A 14,188-nucleotide genomic window follows, 5' to 3' on the forward strand; every position below is an offset into this window, starting at 1 on the left:
GAACGGAACTGAGTCACTTGTAGTGAGGTGGATGAACCTAGAGCCTGAGACAGTGAAGAAAGTAAACCAACACTGCATGTTACCATGTATCTGTCATGGAATCTACACACACGGCACTGATGAGCCTATCTGCAGGGCAGGAACCGAGACACAGGTGTTGAGGATGGACTGGTGGGCGCAGCGGGGCAAGGGGAGGGCGGGACGCACGGCGAGTGGCACTGACACACACTGTCGCGTGTGAAACCAACAGCCAGTGGGAAGCTGCTGCAAAGCACAGGGGGCTCAGCTCAGCGCTCCGCGATGACCGAGATGGGTGGACTGGACAGTGGGAAGAGGGACTAGAGGGCTGGGAAGGAGGCTCAAGAACAAGGAGATGTGCGCATACGGCTGGTTCAAGCTGTTGTACAGCAGAAACTAGTACAATACTGCAAAGAAGTTATACGCCAATGCTGTTTTTTTTAATGAAGTTAGACTGGTGGCTTCTTAAAACCTGTACCAAGCCCATGTACACCATGGCTTTCCAACCTCAGGGAGAGGACTGGGCCATTCCCAAACTTGCCTGCCCTGGGAACAAACTCCACTGCCAGCTAGTATAGATCACAGTCTGTTGAACTACTAGGTCAAATGGTCCTGGGTGTTTTGCAAGCTGTTACTATGTGGTTCCAAACCACCTTCCACCAAGGCTGTCCCAAGTGACACCACCAGCATGTATGAACATGTCACCCAGGGGCAGCTCAGGATTGTAGATTTGCTTTTGAATCTTTGCTGACAGGCCAAAAAGCAGTACCTCACTATTATGCTATTAATATTTCTTTGATGGTGGACACAGTGAATGTTTGAGTATTTTGCTTGTTTTGTTTGTTAGATACATCCTATGTGTTAGTCGCTGAGTCATGTCCGACTCTTTCGGGACCCCAAGGACTGGGCTGTAGCCCACCAGGCTTCTCTCTCCGCAGGATTCTCCAGGCAAGAATACTGGAGTGGACTGCCACGCCCTCCTCCAGGGGATCTTTCCGACCCAGGGATCAAACCTGGGTCTCCTGCATTGCAGGCGGACTCTCTGTGGTCTGAGCCACAAGGGAAGCCCAGATATATCCTGTCTCTACCTAAACACAATTTGTATTATTGCTTTTGTGAATTACCTCATTTCCTAGGATAAGATACTTTTTTTTTAAAAAAACTTTGATGTTTTTGAAACTGGAGTACTTCTAACAATCCAAATGTTTAAATAGCAGTGGGTTTTTTTCCTTCCTTAAAAAGCTATTACTAAACTGACAATTTTTAAAATAAATGATTACATCTTTGACTTAAAAAAAAAAAACAGCCTGAGTGTATCTATTGGGCCCTTAGTGCTTTTTTCATAAGAATCTGTGTGCTTTGTTTTTCTACAGGAACGCTATTAACCCTCTGCCTGCCATCTGGCCTGCTGCTTTGAAAATGCACACAATCTCCTTTCCATTTCCAACTCAGTACCTTTCAGGAGGTGCAACAGCGTCAACGATAAGTACTGGTGTTGGGGGGGCTCCTTGTGACCCCCAGTGTACTGGGTGGTGAACTCTTCCAGCCACTTGATAAAGGTGGGGCAGGCGGACAGGCCCTGCAGCAGGGAGTTCATGAAGCAGGTGTTCCCCAAGTTGACAAGGCCAGGCACAAGCCCTAAGTGAGGGGGGAAAAGAGAACAGCACATCACAGTGGACCGGCTCTTGTTCCTCTCCCATCGGGCCCCAGAGCTCCTGCACCGTGGCCTTGGACTGGAGACCCCAATCTCAGAAAGCCCTCATCCATAGAGACCACGGGGCCAAGCGTTCTGTCCCAGCTGAAGCCTGGCCCTAATAACGCTCCTTCAGGAGATCGTAGGCTGCAGAAGGGCAGGTCCTGGCCACGTGGGACTGGTGAAACTCACCAGAGCACCAGAGTGTCTGGCACAGCCTGGCTTACAGAAATGTACAGAAACACTTAGTAGCCTCTCTCTTTCTCTCTCTCTCTCTCTCTCTCTCCTTGTTAAGAAAGCAATGTTTCTCACAACAGAAGAAAACAATCGTTTTTTTTCTTGCTCCCTCAGGACAATGATTTTGTTCTTATAATCAGTGGAAAAGACACTGCTCCTGCCATTCTGATCAGTCTTTCTGCAAAGAGATTAACAAGATCTGACATACTTCCCTCTTCTGCTGAAACTGAAAACAACAACATTTTTATTATGAAAGTTCTCAAACATCCACAAAAGAATATGTATCTAATGAACCCCAATAACAACCATCCCCAAATTGAATAATAATTCAGGATGGGGTGGGAGGTGGAAGGGAGGTTCAAGAGGGAGGGGACACATGTATACCTATGGCTGATTTATGTTGATGTATGACAGAAATCAGCACAACATTGTAAAGCAATTATCCTCCAATTAAAAATAAATAAATTTTAAAAAAATGATCAACATTTTGCTACATCTGTCCCTTTTATGTATTTATTTTGGCTGAATTTTAATCAATATAAGTAGAGCAACACTGACAAAAGGGGGCGTTTTTAAAAATAAGAAAATAGATTTTTTTGTTAATGAAGAAATGAACTTGAAACATTTACTAGTGACTATTTACTAGTGACTAGCAGCCATTCGGTGAAAGCACAAAGGCATCACACAATTAGGCAGCTGTACAGCTGAAAAACACAATGGCCATAATAATGAGGACATTTAGACAATTAAGCCACTTGAAATTTTTCATTACGAAGCATGTCTCAAACTCATGCCCTTAGTGGGGGTGAAATATAAATCTTTCTACTACAGGATATAAAATAATGAGTCATTAAAATTAACTTCTGCTTAAAAGCAAATACTGTTGACAAAATTGAAGACACAGAGAACCATACATGTCCTCCCCTTTGGCAATGTTTTTGAATAACTAAAGGTTTGGGTCGAGTCTACAGCCCATGATGCAAAGGCTTCATTCTTACCTTTTCTACGCTTCTTTCTTTCTGTAATGGGACCCCAAATAACATAGATTCCTGCTGCAAGAGCAGCGGCAATTCCACCTATAACACCCCAGTTCTTCATGACTTTATATCTAAAAAAGAAAATAAGTTGACTGTCTTTCCTCATAACAAATACAATACATGTATATGTAGGGACAGGTACACAGATATAACATTTCATCAAAATAACCCATTGGCCCGCCAAACACCTAGCTTTCAAATTAAAGTAATATACACTATAGGATATGTCTTGAAAATCTGCATACACAGATACTAGGATTTAAAACCTAAGTCAGAGCACAACCTCTCCAAGCCCCACCTCACTCGAGAGGGGGGTCCAGGGCTTCCCTCCTGCTCTGTCTCTCATTCGACCGCCATACTGGCCACCACCCCAGCCAAAGCCATGCTCCTACCCCAGGACCTTTGCATGGCTGCCCTCTCTGCCAGGGATGCTCTTCCCCCAGGTCCCACTGCTTGGTTCATTCCCTCCCCTCCTTCCTTTTTTAAAATTATTATTATTTTTTTTTTTTTTGCCTTGCCATGTGGCATGGGGGCTCTTAGTTCCACAACCAGGGATGGAACCTGTGCCCCCTGCAGCAGAAGTGCAGTCTTAACCACTGGGCTGCCAGGAAAGTCTCTCCCTCTCATATCTAACAAACTATTAGAACCTGTTCTCATGACATTTTACCCAGTTCTACTTTTTCTTTTCACCATAGTGCGCTCCACTTTCCAACATAACATTCACTGATTCACCACGTTCATTTTCAGTCTCCCTCAACTAAAATGAAAAGTCCCCATGAACAGGGATCTTTGTTTTACACACTAACATATTCCAAGTGCTTCCAAGTGTTTAGATCACACAGTAGGTTCTTGATAGTATTTATTAAATGAATGGAGAAATACAGAAATGGATTTATCTTTTAGGTTATTAAATGGGGGAGATCTTCATACAACAGTATAAAGACAGATGCATAAAGTATAAAGATAAATAGATGTATAAATAGATCTTTATACAATCATATAAAGATCTTCTAAATATTTATTAAATATTAAATATTTCTTCATTTGAAGCTTGACTTCAACACTGAAGTTATTCTTTTACTACAAATAAATTTCACCAGCAGTTTAAAACAGTCTTCACACACAGTTAGGTATTTCCACTAAATAAGGCAAACAATATATATACACGAACCTATGCAGGAAGTGGGGGCTGAGGGTAGCCACAGTGCTTAGCTCTGAAGCTGGAGCCCATGGGAAGCGGGTAGACAAGAGAAGGGACATAGGGACCCTGGCAGGACTGGGGACTCATACTATCGGGGGTCCTGGCAGGAATGGGGGATCTTAACAAGACTGGGAGCCTTAACAGGTTAAGGGGTCCTGATTGGTTTAGAAGCCCTTGCAAGATAGAGTTACTAATAAGACTGGGGACTCGTACAGACTAAGGGATCCCTGGCAAAACTGGGGGGGGGGGGCCGGTGTGTGCCAGAAAGAGGGGTACTGACAAAATGGGGTGGGGGGACACTAGCAAGCTCGGGGTACTCTAACAGGGTTGTGAGAATCACGGCAGGTTTGGGGAGCTGGGCAAGGTTTGGGAAACCTGGCAGGCCAGGATATGACATAACTGGGGAGCCCAGAAGAATTGGGGGTATCCTGATAGGACGAGGGAGTCCAGGAAGTCCTCCGAAGCGCTGAGAGCTCCGAGAGGCCGCTGACAGAATTCGGGGCCTTGACAAGCCTGAGTCTCCCCGGAAGTTCTGGCGGCAGTGACGGGGCTGGAGGAGACACTGGCGGGTGGAAGGACGGGGGCGGAGGGGGCACTGATAAACCTGGGGGCCAGCAGAACTGGGCAATGCGGACAGAATCGGCGCTGCCCTGAGGCCCTGGAGGCCCGACACCCCCACCCCGCCCCCGGGCCTGGGCCTCCAGCCCTGCCGACGCAGACCTCTCCGGAATGCCCACTCCGGCCCCGGGGACCCCGACTGGAGCGTGAAGGGGCCTCCCCGGCCGCCCCGCCCCCCAGGGCTCACCTGACGGCCGCCCCGGTCCGCAGGAAGCGCTGGATGGCCCTGTCGGCCGCGCTCATCGCCGCCGAGGCCCGGGAGCTCAGCATCGCGGCTGCGCGGGAGGCGAGCCACCGCCCCCACCGCTGTCGCCGCGGCCGGACCCAGGGCTCCGAGGGCTCCCGAGGCGGCGGAACCCGTGGCCAAAGTCCCAGCTCCTCCGGGGAGGGTAGGCCGAAGGACGGGCTGCCAGAAGAACCGGAAGTGGCTCGCACCGGAAGACTAGAGTCCAAGGACCACAACCTTGTACTTCCTTTTCCCCCTTAGCAACGGATGTCGGCGTCGATTACCAAAGGAGGCCCTGTGGCCCGGGACCGCTTGGTTTTAAAGTTTTGTTCGGGCCCTGTTCTTATATACAAATGTCCCATTTGCAAAAGGGACCCTGGCTCACTTTTATTTTTTGGTGTGAAGAGGGCGATTCCCTCCTGAAAGCGGGATCACAAGTTGTCTTCGGAGTGGAAACGGGTCTCAGAAGAGGGGCCTTTGAGGAGCGTGTGGACCGTCCTGACGGCATCTATAGATTAATCAGACCTTGAATAATAACAGCCACCAAGCCTATTGTTTAATTCAGTGCATTGCTAAGTACTTCACATGCATCATTCATATTTAATCTTCGCACTTACATTATCCACGTTTCACATCCCAGGAAACGCAAGAAATTCAGAGAAATAGTAAGTTTTTGACACAGGTGTAAGTGATGGAAACAAGATTGTCAGGCAAATATGCGTCTCAAGAACAGCCCTGTCCAATAGCATATATGGAAGGCCATATTTTAAATTTTCTAGTAGCCACGTTAAAGTGAGAAAAACAGTAGATTACTTTTATCAGTATCTTTCACTTGCCGCAATATGTTCAAAATATCATCATTTGTATGTAAAAATTCTTAATGAAATAATTTACATTCTTAGGGAGTGGCAACCCACTCCAGTATTCTCACCTGGAGAATTCCACGGACAGAGGAGCCTGGCAGTTTACATACAGTTCTGTTAGTTCAGTTCAGTCGTTCAGTCATGTCCGACTCTTTGCAACCCCATGGACTGCAACATGCCAGGCTTCCCTGTCCATCACCAGCTCCTGGAGCTTGCTCAAACTCATGTCCATCCAGTCGGTGATGCCATCCAACCATCTCATCCTCTGTCATCCCCTTCTCCTGCCTTCAATCTTTCCCAGCATCACGATCTTTCCCAATGAGTCAGTTCTTTGCATTAGGTGGCCAGAGTGTTGGCGTTTACGCTTCAGCCATCAGTCCTTCCTAAGAATATTCAGGACTGATTTCCTTTAGGATGGACTGGTTGGATATCCTTGCAGTCCAAGGGATGCTCAGGAGTCTTCTTCAACACCTCAGTTCAAAAGCATCAATTCTTCGGTGCTCAACTTTTTCTATAACCCAACTCTCACATCCATACATAACTACTGGGAAAACCATAGCTTTGACTAGATGGACCTTTGTCGGCAACGTCTCTGCTTTTTAATATGCTATGTTGGTCATAGCTTTTCTTCCAAGGAGCAAGCGTCTTTTAATTTCATGGCTGCAGTCACCATCTGCAATGAATTTGGAGCCCAAAAATGAAAGTCTCACTGTTTCCATTGTTTCCTCATCTATGTGCCATGAAGTGTGGGACCGGATGCCATAGTTTTTTTAATGTTGAATCTTAAGCCAACTTAAACATAACACTTAAACAACATATAGTTCATGGGATCACAAAGAGTCAGACATGGCTGAGCAACTAACACTTTCCACATGTTTGTACTAAGTACCTCTGCATTTGAACCAGCTGTTTTTCATGTTCTCAACAGCCACATGTGACCAGTAGCTACTACACTGGATAATATTGGAGCCAGAGAGAACTTGCCCTCCCTTGTAATCAATTTCCCCAACTCCAGAGCAAGTAATTGCAACTGCTTTAGTAAAGAAATCAATGTTTTGGTTCAGTGATTCTCGAAGTTTTTTATGCTAGTACACTGGGTTTCACACTTCCTTTGTCTATAAACATAATAATTGAAACCACTTGCCAAACATTTGCTAGTGGCTAGATCCTTGTGCTGAATACCTGTGTGCACTGTCCTATTCCATCCCCCCAACAAACCCACCAAGTAGGTTCTATTAAAATTTCCACTTCAGGGGACTTCCCTGGTGGTTGAGTGGTTAAGAATCTGCCTTGCAATAAGGGGGCTTGGGTTGAATCCCTGGTCAAGGAACTAAGACTCCACATGCTACAGAGCAACTAAGCCTGCCCGTGGCAACTACTGAGCCCACGTGCCACGACTACTGAGTCCCTGCGCCTCAAAGAAAGATACTGCATCCCTGTGGGAGAGTAAGTGGGTACCATCTTCATTCTGGGCAGTTTGGACTATTTACAAAAATGACGAATCTGCACACCTTGTGATCTACAGAGTAATCTATTTATCACACACATAAGAATAAGGGTGTTTACTGCAGCATTGTTATGAATAATAAACAATACGAAGAAATCTAAATACCTAGAAAAATTATAGTAATCCCATACAGTGGAATACTACATGCTATGAAAATAATACAGCAGCTCTTGTGTATTGATAAGGGAGATTCTAAGATTCATTGTTAAGGCAGAAACAGTAAGGTACAAGGCAATGGAAGAGAATGCTTTTAATTGTGTGAGAATAAATGTTTATAAATATAGAGATAATTAAGAAACTGGAGACGTTGCTGGCCTCTGATAAGGCAGCTGTGTGATTGAGGAGGGCAACCTTTTGTCTTTGGGAATTTTGTGCCATGTTGCATGCATTATTATTCAAAAAATTAGAAAAAATCAAAAAACAATTTAAAAACTTTAAACTTGAAAAGCATTATCAAAATACAGGGGTATGACTTCTGTGGTTGTTCAGTGGTTAGGAATCCACCTTGCAATGAAGGGGACGTGAATTTGATCCCTGGTTGGGGAAATAAGATCCCATGTGCTGGGAGGCAAACAAGTCAGTGGAAGCCAGAATTACTGAGCCCTAATGCAGCAACAAAAGATCTCCTATGCTGCAACTAAGACCTAACACAGACAAATGAATAAATTAATTTAAAAAACTACAGTGGGAAGATAGCATCAAAATTGATGTTCCTTCTTTTAAAAAAAATTCATTAGAAGCTCATGAAAATTAAAAAAGCAGGCCACTTAATAGGATAAATATGAGCCCAAATTTGTAAGAAGACATCTTTGTTTAACTGTGTCAAAAAATGGCTGGAAGGCTATAGTCCCCAAATGGTAACTCTGGTTCTCTCTTTGGGGTAGATTAGTAGTAAGTTTTATTTTCTGAATGCTTTCCTTATTATCTGAATTTCTATTATGATCATTTATTTCTTTCATAACTAGAAACACTTTTAAGAGATGACTATGTAAGTGTATCTCTTTATGCAGCAGCTCTAAATTGTTGCAACCTTTGCAACTCAAACCCTCCTTTTCTGGTAGGATCTCCAATCTCCAGAGAGACCCTAAAACCCAGTTTTTAAGTTCGCTTTACTTCTCAGATCCTCACAATAAACCCACATTTAAGTCTTCCTAGGTAGCTCTTCAATATAAATCCTTTATAAAAATAATAAATTTGTAACAAATAATTGTGGGAATTACTACCTTACTTATGTGGTTGATCAATTCGTATTTCACATGTATTCACTTTCTAAAACCAGCAAGCCCGTAAAAGTTTCCAAGAACTTGTTTATGTTTTTTTTTGTGTCTCCTCCTATCTTCTGTGAATGTATATGTTGTCAAAGAGTGAATAGATTCCTGTTTCATTTTCCAGTAACAAAGAATGGCAGTAGTTTCAAAGTCACTTCCTCCTGTTCAAACAGAAGCCCTGTAAGACTTCAGCACGTTGGTTCCCAGAACATCTGATCATAACATCTTATAAGTCACCATTATTTATTTTTCTAATCAGGAATGATCTTGACTGAGGAGGACATCAGAGGCTAGTTCATTGACTGGTGAGGAGACTGCGGCCCAGAAGAGTTCACCGGTCGCAGAATGAACTTCTGCCATCAGTTAAACCAGTCGCCCCATTTCCTGGCAGAGACTCCGTGTTTGTTTTCCTTTTTTTTTTCAATTGTCTTTTCTGAGAGTTTCAAAACATGCAGAATAACATAGAAGGGAAGCTGAGTGTAGTAGCCAGCCTCCAAGATATTACCCCCAAAGACCTTATATATCCTGGATTCACACATCCCATGTTAAATACAGCAGACATATGTAACCAAACAATTATTGTGAGGGATGTTCCTGGTGGTCCAGAGGTTAAGAATCTGTCTGCTAATGCAAGGGACATGGGTTCGATTCCTGGTCAGGGAAGTCCCACATTCAGAGTGGCAACTAAGCCTGTTCACCACAAGTACTGAAACCCACCTGTCTTAGAGCCTGTGCTCCACAACAAGAGAAGCCTCCACAAAGAGAAGCTGGTGCGCCACTACCCCGAGAGGAGCCGCCACTCCCTGCAACCAGAGAAAGCCCACGCACAGCGGTGAAGGCCCTGCACAGCCAGAAATAAATAAATTTTTTTTTTATTTTTGTACTGTGAGAAGGGTGGTATGTAAATTTCAAGGTCAGGTCATCAGTGACACTCCTGTACCCACTGCGCTTTCTCTTGGACCACTCTCTGTGGAAGATGCCACTCACTGTGTTAGCTGTGAAGATGCTTGGGAAAGGATCTGCCTCTTTCCTTCTTTTTTATAATTTATTTTCAATTGGAGGATAATTGCTTTACAATGCTGTGTTGGTTTCTGCCATGCAACACGGTGAATCAGCCCTGAGTATACCTATGCCCCTCCCTCTTTAACCTCCCTCCCACCCTCAGCCCGTCCCACCCGCTAGGTTGTCACAGAGCACCCTGTAAGCAGGCTGTGTTAAGCGTCAGCTGTCTGTTTTACATCCTGTTAGCTGACTGTTTCACATGTGGTGATATATATGTCTCAATGCTGCTCTCTCGGTTCCTCCCACCGCTCCTTCCTGCACTGTGTCCATAAGTCCATTCTGTGTCTCCCTCTCTATTCGTGCCCTGCAAATAGGTTCATCAGTACCATTTTTCTAGAGTCCATATATTTGCACTAATATATATTTGTTTTTCTCTCTCTGACTTACTTCACTCTGTGTAACAGGCTCAGGGTTCGCCCACCTCACTAGAACTGACTCAAATCCATTCCTTTTAATGGCTGAGTAATTCACCTCACACGCTAGTAAAGTCATGCTCAAAATCCTCCAAGCCAGGCTTCAGCAATATGTGAACCGTGAACTCCCAGATGTTCAAGCAGGTTTTAGAAAAGGCAGAGGCACCAGAGATCAAATCGCCAACATCCACTGGATCATGGAGAAAACAAGAGAGTTCCAGAAAAACATCTATTTCTGCTTCATTGACTATGCCAAAGCCTTTGACTGTGTGAATCACAATAAACTGTGGAACATTCTGAAAGAGATGGGAATACTAGACCACCTGACCTGCCTCTTGAGAAACCTGTATGCAGGTCAGGAAGCAAGAGTCAGAACTGTACATGGAACAATGAATTAGTTCCAAATAGGAAAAGGAATACGTCAAGGCTGTATATTGTCACCTTGTTTATTTAACTTATATGCAGAGTACATCATGAGGAACGCTGGGCTGGAAGAAGCACAAGCTGGAATCAAGATTTCCGGGAGAAATATCAATAACCTCAGATATGCAGATGACACCACCCTTATGGCAGAAAGTGAAGAGGAACTCAAAAGCCTCTTGATGAAAGTGAAAGAGGAGAGTGAAAAGGTTGGCTTGAAACTCAATATTCAGAAAACAAAGATCATGGCATCTGGTCCCATCACTTCATGGGAAATAGATGGAAAAACAGTGGAAACAGTGTCAGACTTTTTATTTTTTTGGGCTCCAAAATCACTGTGGATGCTGATTGCAGCCATGAAATTAAAAGACACTTACTCCTGGGAAGGAAAGTTATGACCAACTTAGATAGTATATTAAAAAGCAGAGACATTACTTTCCCAACCAAGGTCCGTCTAGTCAAGGCAATGGTTTTTCCCGTGGTCATGTATGGATGTGAGAGTTGGACTGTGAAGAAAGCTGATCGCCGAAGAATTGATGCTTTTGAACTGTCGTGCTGGAGAAGACTCTTGAGAGTCCCTTATACTGCAAGGAGATCCAACCAGTCCATCCTAAAGGAGATCGATCCTGGGTGTTCATTGGAAGGACTGATGCTAAAGCCGAAACTCCAATACTTTGGCCACCTCATGCGATGAGCTGACTCACTGGAAAAGACTCTGATGCTGGGAAAGGTTGGGGGTGGGAGGAGAAGGGACGACAGAGAATGAGATGGCTGGATGGCATCACTGACTCGATGGACATGAGTTTGAGTGAACTCCGGGAGTTGGTGATGGACAGGGAGGCCTGGCGTGCTGTGATTCATGGAGTTGCAAAGAGTCGGACACGACTGAGCGACTGAACTGAACTGAACTGAATATTCCGTTGTAGACATGTACCACAACTTCTTCATCCATTCATCTGTCGATGGACATCTAGGTCAACTCCACGTGTTGGCTATTGTAAATAGTGCTGCAATGAATACTGGAGTATGTGGGTCTTTTTCAATTATGGTGTTCTTGGGGTATATGCCCAGTAATGGGTTTGCTGGGTCATATGTAGTTTTAGTGCTAGGTTTTAAAGGAATCTCCACACTGTTCTCCATAGTATTTGCATCAATTTACATTTCCATCAAGAGTGCAAGAGGGCTTCCTTTTAGGAGAGAATCTTCTTATGGAGAGGTCTACCTGTTAAGAACTGAAGCCCCTTGCCAACAGTCATCACTAATTTATCAACCATGTTAGTCTACCACCTTGAAAATGGGCCTTGCCATCTCATTCAAATCTTCAGATGAGACCACAACCCTGGCTGATATCTGACTGAAGCCTCATGAGCGACCCTGAGTTATAACCACCCAGACCCACAGAAATTGTGTGAGATAATAGCTGTTAATATTTTTCAAAGGTTCTAAGTTTCTGGATAATTTGTTATGCAGCTATAGATAACTAAGACACTGCAAACGGTATTCTTTAAATATGGGCCTTATACCACCTAGCTCAAAAATCCCCTGACTTCCTGGTTATAAGTGCAGGTCCCTGCTCATACACTCTTGTAGGGAATGTAAATAGGTGTGGAAAACAGTACGGAGCTTGCTTAAAAAACTAAAATTAGAGTTGCCATGCTGCTACTGCTGCTAAGTCACTTCAGTCGTGTCCGACTCTGTGTGACCCCATAGACGGAAGCCCACCAGGCTCCTCCATCCTTGGGATTCTCCAGGCAAGAACACTGGAGTGGGTTGCCATTTCCTTCTCCAAGAGTTGCCATATGATCCAGCAATTCCACTCCTGGGTATATATCCTGAGAAAACAAAAATACTAATTTGAAAGGATATATGCACCCCAGTGTTCACAGCAGCGATATTGATTTATTCACAATAGCCAAGAAATGGAAGCAACCTAAGTGTCCATCACCAGACAAATGGGCAAAGATGTGGAATATTATTCAGCCATAAAAAAGAATGAAAATCTGCCATTTACAACCATGTGGATGGGCCTGAAGGATATTACACATAATGAAATAAGTCAGACAGAGGAAGACAAATACTGTATATTTTTCACATATGTGGAATCTAAAAAATAAAATGAATGAAAATAACAACAATAAAAGGTGCACATTCTTGGCTCCATCTCAGCCAATGTATTAGAAGGTATCAGTGTGATACTCACGCTTCTGCATTTTGACAAACTGCTGTTGTTTGGATAACATCCTAAATTTTTTTGGTCATATCCAGATATCACCTTTACTATTTAACCTAATTAGCTTTGTTTTTTACCTGGGGTGCCTATATCACATAAATATTTTAAAATTTCTTTTGTTTTTAATTTGTTTTCATATTTGGACAAAATATGTTTTTCTAATATATATGAAAATAAGTAGCTGTATTTAAGTAGGATAACATTTATCCCATGGATCACCTAAAATCATCTTCCTTGCGTGTAGTACACTCTATCTCAGGTAAAATGCTGAGACAGAGAAATAGAGATTATTTGAAATTGATAAGGTCTGTAGCACCGCACGTTTTCTCCAAAGCTGGGCCAGTTCTCAGTGCTGGCATCTGTAGCATCTCCTCCCAGTTTCCCCACCTTCTTGGGCAGCAGGCAGGCTAAGGTCTGATCAGTGCCTCTCCTACAGATGAGAACACTGAGCCACACACAGGTGCTCAGGACTGTCTAAGGCCACAAATGCCATCACAGAATGCTAGCCCTGTCTGAGGTCTTCCCATTCATACATTTTTGCAAGATATGCTATTCCTCCATGGCCAAATAACCCACGGAGATCAAGAGAAAAGGAAGGATACCTAAAATATAGAGGGCATATTATTGTGAAAGAGTGTAATGAAACACTCAGACTTACTGGAAATGGATCATAGACCCAAGCACAAAAGCTAAAACTATAAAACTCTCTAAGGAGGTTTTCATGTAGGAGAAAAATCTTTGCAACCTTCAGGTAAACAAAGATTTCTTTGCCACAACTAATACCCAACACAGCCAAATAAATAAATTAAATATATCTATATATTTAAACCCCAAAGATTTCTTAGGTCACAAAAGCCCAAATTAGAAAAGAAAAGATATCTGATAACCTCAATCTTATTTTCTTTGAAAGATACTGTTAAGAAAATGGAAAGGTATGACACAAATTTCAGAAAAATTTTTAAGTACACACATCTAACAATGACCTGTATCCATAATGTGTAAAGATATCCTACAATTCAGTACGACACACAATTTTCCCCAAACTGTCAAAATATTTGGACAGACACTGCTCACCAAAAAAAGATGAATAAATGGCCAGTTCAGTTCAGTTCAGTTCAGTCGCTTAGTCGTGTCCGACTCTTTGCGACCCCATGAACCACAGCTTGCCAGGCCTCCCTGTCCATCACCAACTCCCGGAGTTCACTCAAACTCATGTCCATCGAATTGGTGATGCCATCCAGCCATCTCATTCTCTGTCATCCCCGTCTCCTTCTACCCCCAATCCCTCCTAGCATCAGACTCTTTTCCAGTGAGTCAACTGGTCGCATGAGGTGGCCAAAGTATTGGAGTTTCAGCTTTAGCATCAGTCCTTCCAATGAACACCCAGGATTGATC

At 43.7% G+C, this 14,188-nt stretch overlaps 1 protein-coding gene across 4 annotated transcripts in view; it reads right to left on the bottom strand.

Annotated features, from left to right (window-relative positions):
• The window catches only part of USP30 (ubiquitin specific peptidase 30), a 23,014-nt gene extending 17,793 nt beyond the window's left edge, over nucleotides 1–5,221 (bottom strand). For 3 of the 4 annotated variants that reach the window (XM_088828272.1, XM_055405025.2, XM_088828274.1), the window contains exons 1-3: nucleotides 4,992–5,221; nucleotides 2,947–3,056; nucleotides 1,474–1,656 (exon numbers count right to left, since the gene is read on the bottom strand). In XM_088828272.1, the coding sequence (XP_088684398.1) occupies nucleotides 1,474–1,656; nucleotides 2,947–3,056; nucleotides 4,992–5,074 (376 nt within the window). In that variant the 5' untranslated portion in view covers nucleotides 5,075–5,221. The remainder of the gene's footprint in view (nucleotides 1–1,473; nucleotides 1,657–2,946; nucleotides 3,057–4,991) is intronic. The other variant, XM_088828273.1, reaches the window with a different exon arrangement.
• Between the last annotated feature and the right edge of the window lie 8,967 nt (nucleotides 5,222–14,188).

Source organism: Moschus berezovskii, chromosome 19 (genome assembly GCF_049115385.1).
Source record: "Moschus berezovskii isolate FMDL1 chromosome 19, NW_MosBer_1.0, whole genome shotgun sequence".
In the NCBI taxonomy this organism is placed as follows: domain Eukaryota; kingdom Metazoa; phylum Chordata; class Mammalia; order Artiodactyla; family Moschidae; genus Moschus; species Moschus berezovskii.